At 36.3% G+C, this 14,287-nt stretch overlaps 1 protein-coding gene across 1 annotated transcript in view; it reads left to right on the forward strand.

Annotated features, from left to right (window-relative positions):
• Positions 1-14,152, forward strand: part of RAP1B (RAP1B, member of RAS oncogene family) — a 34,055-nt gene extending 19,903 nt beyond the window's left edge. Inside the window, exons 4-8 of the mRNA XM_034062787.1 lie at positions 2,044-2,100; positions 3,494-3,634; positions 5,670-5,813; positions 7,572-7,687; positions 9,103-14,152. Of these exons, the coding sequence (XP_033918678.1) occupies positions 2,044-2,100; positions 3,494-3,634; positions 5,670-5,813; positions 7,572-7,658 (429 nt within the window). The 3' untranslated portion in view covers positions 7,659-7,687; positions 9,103-14,152. The remainder of the gene's footprint in view (positions 1-2,043; positions 2,101-3,493; positions 3,635-5,669; positions 5,814-7,571; positions 7,688-9,102) is intronic.
• The last annotated feature ends 135 nt before the right edge of the window (positions 14,153-14,287 follow it).

The following is a 14,287-nucleotide window of genomic DNA, read 5'->3' on the forward strand; positions in this document are numbered from 1 at the left end:
GATCTGTCTTAAGTACATGGGCTTCCAGGCAAGACTAGAACTCCTATTAAAGAGACAACACCAAAACCAAATTCTGTGTAGCCACTTACTTTTTCTGCATTAGAAGAGTAGAAATTTTGGACACTATCCCAGTGTTTGTTAAAGGCGTTTTCTGGGTCAGGCCCAGTAAATGACTCCAGAAATATTCACAAGCTGTACTAAAGTGAAATGTTTCCTTTGTTATACATGTACATTCTTCAGGTCGTACTAGATACAGGATATTTGCTGGGTGAATTTTTCCAAAGATTGTTTCCATGGAGTCTGAAAAAGTAAAACCATCTTAAGAAATTTTGTCTTCTGATATTTTTCTTTTTTTTTTAAGCAAAGATCTTACAATGTTCCTTTCAGGTTTGGTCCTAAGATGACTAGGAATATCCGTGTTCCTTTCAAATCAGCCAAATGGTTGAAGTCTTGTTTAAGTCTGGACAATACTTTATGCAGTCATTTTCTTTCCATCACTGCTAGTTACAGTTCTGACTTGCTTCTTGACTTGGGTGACTTTGAAGTGTATTGGTTTGGCAGTTGCAGTTCTATACTATTAATGTTAAATCTGATTTTATAATATTTGAAGTTGAGAGGATGTGGCTTGAAATATTCTAAGTTTGTCTAGAACTAAATAATTGAGCATGAAAATTCAAGAAGAAGTATTTCATTAACAGGATGGTTAGAATCCTGGTTTGGAAAATGGAGAGGAATGGTAGTATCAGTTTTTATTTCTCTAATTGTAGTAGCAGGTGTTTTAATAGATATAAGATGCTGCATAATTCTATATGTAGAAGACTTCTACAAGGTCTTTACTGTGAGGTTGCTGAGGCACTGGAATGGGTTGCCCAAGGAAGTTGTGAATGCTCCATCCCTGGCAGTGTTCAAGGCTGGGTTGGACGCAGTCTTGGATGACAAGGTGCGAGGTGTCTGTGCCTATGGCAGGGGGGTTGGAGCTAGGTGATCTTAAGGTCTTTTCCAACTCTAACTATTCTATGATTCTATGAAGTCTTGAAACTTGATGCCTTGGTTTACTTCCCAAATATTTCTGCATAAACAAAATAGATGCTGCTTAATTAGCAGAATAACTTTGTCAGCAATACATGCTAAAATAGCGGTTATTGAAGGAATCCCCATCCCTAGGGTGCATTGGGGAGGTGTGAGAAGAGTGGAAATACTCTTCTTCCCTGCCCCCCCAAGCTCAAATCTAGTTACAAAACAGAAACTCAAAGTTAAATAGCGATAATGCGTATATCAGGAATAAGGGACACAAAGTTCTTTCTGAGTGCTGATCTGCCAGCTAGAAATTTTACATGCAAATGGAAACAAGGGATATGCATGAGTAGCTTAAAAGAAAAAAAGTGGGTAACCTGTTTGAACAGCTTGAGGGCACTTCCATGTCCTTTGCTCACTTCCAACCATTTTTTTTCAGGTAGAAACTTTATTGGGGATGTCTGAAATAGATACAGAAACTGATCTGGCTTCTTAAACTTTCTATTCTTTAAAAATATTTTAAAGCTGGATCAGTTTCCTAATTAGTGTCACTGAAAGCTTATTTTGGGGATACCACTCTTAGCGGTTCACATGGGTTATTGTTTGCTGTGCACTACTTACTCTCTTGTTGATCTAAATTACTATTAAATAAGCATTAGTATGCCAATCCAGATTTCTAGATTTCACTTGTACTTTTCAGTCTGTGAATGATCCCTGAAACAAGCAGAAATTAGTTGTGCTAGATGCTGGTAACCATCATTACAAATTTAGCAGCCTTCTTTTAAGTAATCAAAAATCCCTAATCACTTTGCAAAGTGATACTTGGCTGCTGATGCTGCTTTTGAAAATGTCACTAGGGCTCTTTGAAAGGCTTCCTCCTGCTGTTTTCAAAGTGTATATCCATATAAACTTAAGACATGCTGCTTTATGCATTATGAATTTGCTTATAAAAATCATACGATTTCTGGTGTTTTCGGAGGGGAGGATTGCAAGAGGAAAAATTCTAACCTCATCTTTCTCTCTTGACAGCAAGTTGAAGTAGATGCACAACAGTGTATGCTTGAAATCTTAGATACTGCAGGAACGGTATGTAAAACCAGCTTTCCCAAATACTGATTTACAGTGTTAAAACCGTCAAAAGCTGTTGGGATATAAATGGTGACATGTTTCCTTCCTTATTCTCTAGAGTAACCATGGTCAGTGCATTTGATTAAAGGATACATTTTAACATACTGGTATTTTAATAAAGCTTCAGTATTGCAGCAGAAAATGAATTGTAAGCTTCCTGTGAGCTCCTGTTCTGTAATAGGGGAAATGTGAGATTGCGCTGCTCTTTTAAGTTTATATTGCTTAGAGGAAAACTTAGTCCCAGTGGTTACTCAGGTTTGATTTCTGTTGCTGTAGAGAATGAATGCTTTCTTCTCATCTTCTTTCTCTTTTGTATGAGATGGGTTCTGACATTGAGATAAAAACAGTTATTGCTCTAGTCAGCTTATGGGTACTCAAAGCACAGGGTTTATGCTGACCCTTTGCATACTGGTCAGGTATTTCTCTGTCTAGTTCCAAAATTACTGAAACCAGTAATTTCCTTCATTGATTCTAGTGAGCATAAGGTCAATACCTTTAGAGTGTAACGTGTTCTCTGAACTGTAGTAATAGTATGGTCCAATAAAAACTTATTTAAGCTTTATAATACAGTAAGGCCATGTAAAACTACAGAAAGATGGATCAGCTATTATCTCAAAATAAATTTTGCTTTTTGCCTGACATACAGAAAGGGACTTGATGCGTGAGTGGACAGGCACAAGATAGCGGAGTCACCAGTGTGAGAAAGATAAATGCTATTTCACAGTTGTACTGTTGAGAGTTTTCAAACTAGAAGTCCTAATGCTTTTGTGCAGGGCACTAGTGAGCCTTTACGTGCAGTATCATAGTTGTCACTGGTTTAGGAAATGAGTCTATTGAGTGTCACCATCCTCTAGACAATCTCCTTAAATATTAAAGTAGAATTTAACATAGGAAAGTGACTACAGAATGGAGTCTGAAAAAGGATGCATTTGTTTTACGATGTGTTTTAAAGAATGGTCAGGAGATGGAAAAAACTTGGTATGTAAAGGAGAGATTTGGGAGGAATGTAACTTCTGTAATCTATAGATTTCACTTTACCTTTTACTGTACCTCTTCTCTGTTAAGAAATTACTCCAGTTTCTGTGACCTTTTTCCAGGGTATAGCCCTTGGCAATATCTCAGTGCTGCTCAGCCACCCCAGATAATGTTCCAAGCTTCACATTTCTTTAAAAGCAGTTCAATCCACTATAATGCTTTTAGTCAAACAGTAAAATACTAGTCCTTTTAAAGGAGGGGAGGGGGCACAAATGCATCATACCTGTGATCTATTTTTAACCTGAAGTGTATATGGCAGCTTGTGCAAGGCAAGTGCAAACTGACTGCAACATCTATATCTACTTTTCAATTACAGGAACAGTTTACAGCAATGAGAGACCTATACATGAAAAATGGACAAGGTTTTGCATTAGTATATTCCATCACAGCACAATCCACGTTTAATGATTTACAGGATCTAAGAGAACAGATTCTTCGAGTCAAAGACACTGATGATGTAAGCATCCTTGAAAATGCTTAATACTTAGAGTTTTCATTACGGATGTTGCAGTGTGATCAGATAGCTTCTGAGCTTGAAATTAAGAGGCAAATCAACCAGTAGATGTGTGGCATAGAAATACAACTCTTAAGGCAAACTGGAGAAGTTGTAACTTGTCATGTGTAATTAGAGAATTGTCTTTTTTTAATATTTTCCATTGAAATAGTCTTTGAAATTGTATTGAAACTTACTAGTTAGTACTGCAAAGAAAAAATACCAAAGCCATTCCTAAAGCGAACCTGTTCTTACCTCAGTTACTATCAATGAAGGTTTAAAAAACAAAAACCACCATTAATTTTTCTCTTCAATATGCCTACTGTTCATGGTATTTTGAAGGCACAAAATTCTAAGCTCTTACAGAAAACAGTACTGTAAGCTTTATACTTGAATGTTACGTAGCTTTTAGATTCTGTGTGTGCCTGCAAGTAAGCTTGGGGGTTCTATTTCCACATAATCTCAATATGCACCTCTTAACATTATTAAAGCTACAAAGTGAGGCTTAAACATTCCAGTTTATAACTGATTAAAAGGACCTTGCTATAGTTGTAGAAGTGATACTCGGTCCCTTAATAAATGGAAGAAAGATATTTCAAATGTGAAACAGCGTGTTTTTAACAGAAACATATACTGTAGCTATTGGTCAGGGAAAAATCTCCTCCTCCTGGTGGGAGTCAGGGGGAAAGCATTGAACAGTCTTTAAGTGTGCTCATCTCATTTAAACTGTGCTCATGGAAACTTTGATGCCTTCCTTACTGCTCTGTATCCATGTGTGCCTGCTGAGAGCAGGCAAAGAACATATTAAATTTAGTTCATGGAAGTTCATTGTGACTTCTGTAATACAAACCACCTTGCACTTTTTAACTGTAAGCATTTGCAGGTCTTGCCTATGTCCAGCAGATTTATCCTGGAAGGGATTTATTACCTGTTATCACAAATGCCTCTCAAAAGAGTAATATTTAACTTGCATGTACCTCTCCCAACCAGAGCCCACCAAGTTATAACCTTGTTTAATATCAAATTAATTTTGTACACAAAAATCAAGATGTGACTATACCTGAAACCTTAGTTTACATGGTGTATTTATGCTGACTAGCATAAGCTTTCTTTGCTAGTATTTTGGTAGTATTTCCTTGGAATTATATTTCTTTTTAGGACACTCCCCTCAGTCTTGAAAATTATTCCATAATACAAGGAAAAAGATAATGAGCTTCAACTGACAAGTTTAGTTCTCACCAAAATTTACATAAAGTTCTTCCATTACTTGCTCTCTCAGTGAGGGGAAATTAAATGGCCAACATGTTCTAAACCTTTTTTTCAGCACTTGAATTTGGGAAAATATGTCCTTAAATTAGTAAAAGGAAAGGTGTGAGGGGGGAGGTGACGGACAATGGACCAGGCAAGTTTGTATGGTTACCTTTTCTTGCCATAAAGGTCAATTTGTTGTTTTCTATAGTTGGTAATTTTTATAAGGTGGCATTTTTCTTTCCTCTGTGTACATCAGCTTAATAATGAAAACTCTGTGAGCAGACTGCTCTTGCAAGGAACACAGATAATGCTGGGAGTAGAGGCATGGTGAAAGGAGCTTTTGTGTCCTTCATTATGTTACTCGGTACAGGCTACTTTTTCCAGGATTTCTGAACACTTAACAATCCTGTAGCAGATTCTTTGGTAGGCTTCTTGATGCCTTAAACATGTGAAAAGGAAATCTCATTAGGTCATCTGAAAGATGTGAAGTTTGCTCCATTGACAGTGTACTGAATGCTCAAACCATTCCCCTCAACACCCTGCCAAATGGCAGGCAAAAAACACAGTCAGTTTGATTTGAACATGAAAGTATCACACAATAGTAAACTCAAGTTTCAGTTGTACCAGAGTTTGATTATTCTGAAAGATGGGATCCTCTAATGATTCAGATCGGCTTGTAGGTGTGCATTTGCAGTGTGCCTTCCCAGAATTTTAATTATTTCTTTGCTGGTTTTAAATTGGCTTTTAGGTGCCTATGATTCTGGTTGGCAATAAGTGTGACTTGGAAGATGAAAGAGTTGTGGGAAAGGAACAAGGACAGAACCTAGCAAGGCAATGGAATAACTGTGCATTCTTAGAGTCTTCTGCAAAATCAAAGATAAATGTTAATGAGGTAAGGCATGTTACCCACAGTAGGGAGGGGTGGCAGGGAGGGAAGGATGGGACACTATTCTGGTAACAAAATGTTTACTGTTTGTCAAGGAAGAGCTAACAATTATGAATAACATTGACTATAATGGACAGAACTGTTCCCTACTATTGTGAGATTTTCAGATGTTTACATTAAGGGATGTATTTAGCTTTGACTTGTGACTTGTTGAAATTATACCAATTTTAGTATAATTAATTTTCAAATAATATTCATATTAACTTGATTAAATACTTTTTTCATGCTACATTCCCTAGTTGACACAGTCTCTATCAACTGAGAATACACTGCTGGGCTACTGTTTTTGGTTTTTCTTAAGACCTTTAAAGGGGTGAAGTCCTTAAATTCTTTATTTGATATTAAATTATTGGAGATGGTAAGAACAAAAACTCTTCAGAGTTTTGTCAAAATCAGCAGCTTTGTAATGAAAAGGGGGAAAAGCCTCTTTACCATCTATTTCTTTATTTATTTAGCAAGAGCTAGGTGACTGATCCACACACATGCATTTTGGACTTCCCATAGTGCATGCTTTCTTATCCAGTGCGGGTGCAAGCATGAAGAAAGGGATGTGAGAATGTTTAGAAAAGGAAACTCTTGGTATTTACATTTCTGGAACAGCTTGAGTTTTATGATAAACGCTACAGTTCTGTGGGTCTTCTGGAAAACGTTGGCAGCATCAGTCAGATTGAAATGGCCTCCATGCAAGACTTGTATGTAATCAAGAGAGTATGGTGGGTTTAAGCACAGCTAATCTTAAAAATAAGTAATGTGTGTTTAATTAGTTGGGAATTTCTGTAAACTATTCAGTTTTTCTTAAATACAAATTAATCAGCTTAACCATATAGAAGTTGTATGTTTAATAAACTAGAACTTATTTCCGTCAAATACTAAAAGCCTTTGTTGGAATGTTTTCTGCTTTGCAGCCAGTGCTTAGGAAACTGTTAGGATGGCTTTAGTATGAGGACTTGCTTGCTTTAACAGATGCAGAAATAATTGGAACAATGTCAATTATGAATGAAACATATGCTGTTTAATTGTAGTACGTAGACTTGTCTGAAATTAGCCTTTCAACAAAATCATGTTCTAATTAGAATTGTAGGAGGCTCTAAGTGTGGGTCTCTCATACATGAGTTACTTGTGTAGGAAATGTTAGCTTATGTCATGCTGTAGTCCTAGGGAGGCTGCTGAATTAATTCTCTAGACTTTAGTATTTTCAGACTTATCTTGAAAAGCATGATCTCGTTCAAAGAGGAGAGACTATAACTGAATGTACATCTTACTTGAGCTACCATGAAAATGTGTAGTTAAAGCTTACTAGACCTTTCTTTAAAAGAATATCCTTACTGAGTTGAGTTAGAAGCAAGGTGTAGCCTGTTTCTTGACTGCAGTACTAATTACGAAGCAATAGCATATAGTAATTGATCACTGTGAAATACAGCATATGTGTTAAGATTAATTTGACCCAGAGTTAAATAGCTGCAGATTACAGATGCCTTTCCAGTTCGCTTCATTGAAAGTGGAAAATCCTTGGAAGACAATTACCTTAAACAGAAAAAAAACAGTTGTTAACTAAGTATACAATTTAACTTTCTGGCTTTGTGATAACTAAATATTAACAGGCGTTTGTGAGTATGTGGGGACATTATGTGTAAAGATTCAATGCTTAAGGTTATGAAAGAATCCTCTTAATGCCAATAACCAACTGATTTTTTATATTCTCAGATCTTTTATGACCTTGTGCGGCAAATTAACAGAAAAACTCCAGTGCCTGGAAAAGCACGCAAAAAGTCATCATGTCAGCTACTTTAATACATAGCTGTACTGTAGCTCTGAGCCAGGTAAACCTTTCCACGTTTTCTGTGTATTATGGCTATAAAAGACCCAAACAAAACAACAATGAAGAAAACCTGAACAAATGTTGTAGATCTTAATGCAGAACAGCATTGAAAATTCTTGATTTCCATTATTATAGAAATATTTATGGTCTTTATTTTACTATTCCAAAGTCAGAACTACAAATATGTGCAAGATACATTCACACTGGTATATTTTTTTTTTCAAAGCTTTAAGGTGTTAGTTGTTCTCAGATTAACGGTGCTTGCTCTGATACTTCAAAACTAGCATTTGGAAACTGAGTTTTCTTTTTTAAGGACTGATAGGATATATTACAAAAGCTCAATTATCAGGAAGGCACATTATAAAATACTGCAGTGTGTGTGCTAAAATGTCACTTTCTGCTTTGACCTCCTTCATATATTTGCATGATCCCATAGGAGTTTCTCGCTTTCTTTGGATGATATATTTTCCAGGCTGCATGGTAATAAGTACATTTGGAAGAGAATGGTGATCATTGTAACACTCAATACTTTGCCCAGAGCTGTTGGTTACTAGATCAATTTCTCACTTGCTGGCAGTTGGTTAATGTTCTTACATGACTAAATCCATGCTTTAAGAATGCTGCTGAAGGCTCAAGCAAGTTCCAGCCTTTTCAGAACTTAGCAGGCATGATTTTTATTTTTACCCTGCAACTTGTTCTTGGGCAGATTGTCTCCCTCTTCCCACATCCAAGCCTGAGTATGGGCAGAGCTTCCCTCTTGATTGAGCTGATACCATGCGAGTTGCCTGTTCATCTTGATTCTGTACCGTTTTACTGGACATACAGTGGTTCAGTTGCATCAGTACTATGATCAATTATTTTGTCATCCAGTAGATCTATTTGATATACTAGAGGATCCTGCTAGGACATTTCACTGTCATAAATTGCAGGCTTTTATTAATATTCAGGTAGTGCCACGTTGTAAGTCTTGTTTAATCAATATTATTACTTACTTTATTTGAACAACAGTTCAAAGTAAACCGAGAGGGTTCCAAAAGCATTAGCTGAGGATGGTAAACGGCTGCTCCATTTCCTTAACAGGGCTTTTGATTCAAGAGCTTTGATCCTCCAAATGTGTTTTTAGTTTTTAAAGCCACTGGAATGATCATATTGTAAGCAAAACTAGTCCCACCCATCAAGTATTACTTCCACAGTTCAGCTTGGATTACCATATGTATCCAAATTCTGTTTTACTAATTGAGACAGTCTGTTATTTGTGTACAGTAGAAATGATATTAGTAGAAGAGAAGTGATAAGGGTATTTTCTGAGTCTGCCAAGAACTTTGCTAGTTAACTGTTTCTTGCTTTAGTTCTTTTAACTAAAGAGAAGTGACAAATAGCTGTTACTAATACTAACCTCTTGTTTTGCTATTACAGGTCTGAAGAACTGTTGCCCAATTCAACAGTGCCAGCATTCCAACTTTATTAAACCTACCAACATCTTAAATGGACTTTCCTGTGGTGGTACCCTTTAAGAAATGGATGAAAGCTACTACATCAGTTTGCACATTCTAATCACTTTCCAGTGTCATGAGAGATTTTTACTTATAAATATTCTAAGTGTATGCAACTGGTAAAACCAGAGCCTACATCCAGTATTACTGATAAGAGACATTGTTCATCCACCAATGTTGTACATGTATGAAAACTGTGTACTGTATACTTCAACAATCCCCACTTTCTATTGGAGAGTACAATAATGTAAATCCTAAAAGCACCACTATTTTAGCATAATAAAAGAAAGTCCAAAGAGCTCCTATATAGACTACTCCAGATAACTTTGCTTCATCGGTATTTGTAGCTTATTGTAACTTTTTTAAAGAAATACAGGATCATCATCATCGTATTGTACAAAAGCGCTTTGATTAACACAACAGCTATATAGTTTTTTAATTTTAGGAAAAACCTGTGGAGACAGTGATCTAGTCTTTAAGAGTCCTTTCAGTATAACGTCTGACTAAAGACATGGCCTTTAATATCTGTTGGGAAGGAAATGTCCAGACTTTTCAACCTTTTATTGTATGTTTCCTTTTCCTTGTTTACATAGGGAACAATGTTTATAGTTGTGTGTACAGTGGGGGTCTACAACAAGAAGTGTATATTTTAAAACTTTTTTAATGATTTAACAATTTTTTGTAAATCATTTCTGGGCTTCTGCAGCTGTAGATTCTCACTGTGAATTCCCTTGCTTGCTCATGCATAAGTGTATTTGCAATACCAAATATACAGGTTTAGTACTTTTGCCTGTTAGTGATTGTTTTACATGTGTAACGTTTTGGTTGAGATGTTAAATGGTGGAAGAGTACTGTGGATGTGAATGTGGGAAGTAATTTTAATCATGTGTAATTGGTCACAGGGCCTAAGTTGCAGTAATTAACTTTTGCTGATTTATTTAACAATGCCTTGTTGCTTTGTATGCATTAACGTTTGGGTGTAAAGATTGTGTGTATATCCAACAGGGAGCCACAGTATTTAAATTGACCAACCTAATGTTACAACTGCTTTGAGGTGGCCAAATGTAAACTAAAAGCCTTAATTAAAGTGGTGCAATTTTGTATGACTTAGCATCAGTAGTTCAATAAATTTGGATTGCCATGCAAGGGCTTGCATTACAGTTATATACTACTTGAATGTTTTGTGTTTTAGTAGTGCTAGTAGATACTGATTTTTAAATCTCTTGCAAAGTGCAGATTCATACATTTTAGGATGAAAAGGAGCCACTATGGCTTTGTCTTCTGACAAATACATGCCATATATACTTCTTTCAACAGCATCTCATGTGCTAGGGTGGATGAATTTCTGACTGAATGAAATTCCACTTACAGTATTGGACTTGAAATATTCCAAATTCTAACATGACAGAGAAACATAACAAAATACCTGTCTTCAAAGGTTAGACTTTATAAGTGGCTGTTTTGGGAACTTGGAAATAGGTTGCCTGCTAAATTAAAATTTACTTGGTGTGGCTTAAAAAAAATAACTATTGGGAGAAAATACGATTCTTCTGCATGATTAAACTGTATTTTTGTTTGATTTCAAGGAGATCTGCCGAAGAACATTCTTGCAGTATTGAGTCTTGCAGGCTTTAAATATCTCTTAACACTGTTGGACTGTGAAGTGGAATGCATGGACTGTGGATGACTTCCTGAATTTGGCTGTGTGGCTGAAATTTAATGTCACACCCAAATACTTGGTACCTCTTGTTTTTCTGGCACAGAATTATTAGGGCTTGTTCTAATCCATTCCTGCAAATTCAGTGAGATTAGGTTAGCTAATACTGGTAAGCTTTGAGATAGTTTGTTGCCCGAAGTTAATTAAGTAGCCTAGCTGATCCTTCCTGCTGATAATTTTACCAGTCATCACCATTGTTTAATGGAGGTAAAACACTCTTTCACTGTACAGAATCAGAGTTAAGACTGAAATTCCTTTTCATTTATCATTAGAAACAGAACATGTGGTTAATGATCCCCGTAAATATCTTGTTTTGGTACTCTGTGCATCCTGATTGGTCCCCAGAGTAGATGAGACTGGAGCACTAGATGCTCTAGTTCTTTTTTTCACTAGGTACCTTCCTCCTTGATGAGCTAATCAGTATTTTTCCTCCCTTCATTTTCAACCCCTGCTTATTCAGGTCTTGTAACACTTCTGTGTCCCAGTTGTCCTTTTATCAGTCTTCTTTTTAATGTGGTTCTTTTTCAGGGAGCTGTACAGGTGGCATTGGGAGGGAGAGAGAGTAAATTATTTGATAACATCAGAGAGGAGTCCATGGTCTAGTCTTGGTGTCCAGCCAAAGAGTACCAGTTAGAGGGAGCATCACGCTTTGCCTCGAAAGCTCTGTACTAAAATATTCTTGCTCTATGGAATAGTGAATGTACAGTTTCTCGGCATTAGAGGTAGTAATTCTGATGAAACCCCAGAGAAGCAGAATTTTCAGAAATTTGAGTCTTTGCCATCTAAAGATTGTGCTAAAAAAGTGAAATGCACCCCCCACACACACTCCCCTATATTTAGAACTTAGTTCAGATTTGTAAAGCCAACACATCATAACCCAGGTAATACCTAAACCCTGGTATTTTTCTCCTTGAAGACTTAGGCAGGCTTCAAGGGAGCAGTGTCCTGCTTGTTAAAGGGAAGATGCATGACAAAATGATGTGGAGGAAGTGACGGACATGAAGTGTAATGAAAAAACACATGAAAGAATTTTCTTCATATCTAAGTAACTACGGCATAAGAAGCTGTTCCCGCTGAGGAAGCGAACATCCAGTTCCCCACAGGAATTAGAACTATGTAAGCAGTTAACCAAATCTAGAAAAGAATCCTGGCTGCTGAGATTTTTTTTGAACAAACTTTCACGTATCTTCAGGATAACTGCTTTGTGTACCAACGCTCAAGAAGTTCACGCTTGAACTGCTTGTAAAGAAACAGAGCACTTCCCATACAGCTGTGGATGAAAACATGCATAATTCATATTCTGAGAACTAATGCAGTCATTTTCTGAATTTGGTGTTAATACTGCTTGTAACGTTAGCTTATGCTTACAGTATACACAAAGGTGGAGACTGCTTTATTTCCACCCTAATCTGAAATTGGTATATGTCAGTATTTAAGTGTCTGACTTTTCTATGGAAAAAGTAATGTTTATGTCCTGAAATACAGGAGTATTATTTCATGCAATTGCTCTCTTTATAATAGGACTCTTTTCTTGCAGTATAATTTTTTCCTATACCTTGTTTCTAATGCCCATCTGCATTCTCCCAGTTACTCTGTGAAATGAATGTCTGCTTGTCTAACTTACAGAATGTTTTGAGACATCGCAAGATGTTTTCAGATGGCTAAAGGAATGAACTGTAAACTCAAACTACTGCTGCTCTCCTGCATATGAGAATGGAACATCTGGAAAAATATTGTAGAATTAGATCATAAGTTTGTTTCATAATGGGTACTGATATTGTGATGCTAGAAACAGGAGGTGGAAGGAGCTTGGATTAAACTGTGTGGGTTTTTTTTCCTATTCTGGTATAAATACAGTGGCAGTTTCCTCATGGGTAAACATTAAAGCTGAGGATTTTCTTCTTTTAAAATGATCTAAAGAAACTATGGATTAATCAGATTTGAGGGCTTTTTTTTCCCCAGTGTTTTCTAACCTTTGCCAGTTTGGATAATAACTTAAAAGGTGAGAAAATTTTGCCATGATACTGTACTAGTTCTAGATAGACTTCAGTTTAGATGTATCAATAGTACAAAGTTATTTCTAGATGTCAGTGGTCAACAATAGTAGTCAGTATACAGCTGTTGTAGCACTTTTTTAATTGTAATATGTAGATGCAGCCAAGCATCAGTGTAGACAGAAAGCAAGCTTTTTGTCCAATTTTATACTGTTGACCCAACAGCATTAGGCTGTACTTCAATTTATAGCTTTTATTTTGCCCATGTATGGGAAGAGAATAAAAGCAAAGAACAAGTTGCTCAAGTATGTAATAAAATGCAGTTGTACATAGATCTCTAAGGCAGTACTAGAGAAGCAGAGCTCTTAACCAAATTAGGTTTTTATTTCTGAGTCTCAAGCACCTTTTATGCTTTACCTTGAAAAGTTTATTAACCACTTGGAAGATTCTTAAAACCTATTTTAACTTCTCTCTTCTATAAACTCTGGAGTGATAATTCCGTTTGTCACAAAACGCATTCTTAGTCTGAAACTATAAGCAAAGTTGGTTTGTAGTCTTGATTTTTTTCTCGGTGTTGAAATATCTGGGCTTCAAACAGCAGTTAAATGTGGATTTTGTTTCCTTTTTTCAGTGTTTTAGGGCTTGGTTTTGTTTTTTTTCAAATACCCTCTGTAACCAGTTTTTTTCAGAGTTTTGAATCCTCAAGCAGAGGGTGGATTCCTGTTTCCAGTGTGATGTTATTTAGGGATAGGTTTGTGAATGGAAAAAGGAATGTCTTCATAATTCCACTGTACTTGCTTTAGCCTCAAGAAATACTAGTTCTGCTGAACAACCAGCTCATTGTTTCGAGAAGGTTCACTGCTACCAGGATTTATTTTTCTTTGATGTTGTGTCTGGGGTGAACTACTTCATTTGAAAGACACTGTAATTTCTAATTCCTGTAACATCTTTCAGCTACCCTAAACATGGAGAGAGGGGGCATTTCTGCAGTCTTAGATACTGAGTGACATTATAGTTGAAGTTATAATTCCTTTTCTTGTCAGTACACTTTACCTTTTCATGCTCTGTGGCATTTTTACCTTAGATTTCTAAATCTAGCAGGGAGGAGTCAGTAACCTTACTCCTGTACTAAGTAGAAAAATCTACATGTGAAATCACAGCTCTCATAAATTGGGTTTACTGCTTGTCATATGCCCAGTTCAACAAAGACCCTTGGCACTACTGTCATGATCTTCAGACACAAATAAAATGACAGTTGCAAATTTGTCTCTTTCTTTTTTCTTTTTAATAAAAAAAGGATATATAGTTTAGCTTCCTTTATAGAAGTAGATACGGGAATTAATTTGCTTAGGGTATGACCCTCAGCAAACATTAATTTCAGAGTCAACATGGGTATT

The sequence above is a fragment of the Melopsittacus undulatus genome, chromosome 5 (genome assembly GCF_012275295.1).
Source record: "Melopsittacus undulatus isolate bMelUnd1 chromosome 5, bMelUnd1.mat.Z, whole genome shotgun sequence".
NCBI classification, from domain to species: Eukaryota; Metazoa; Chordata; class Aves; order Psittaciformes; family Psittaculidae; genus Melopsittacus; species Melopsittacus undulatus.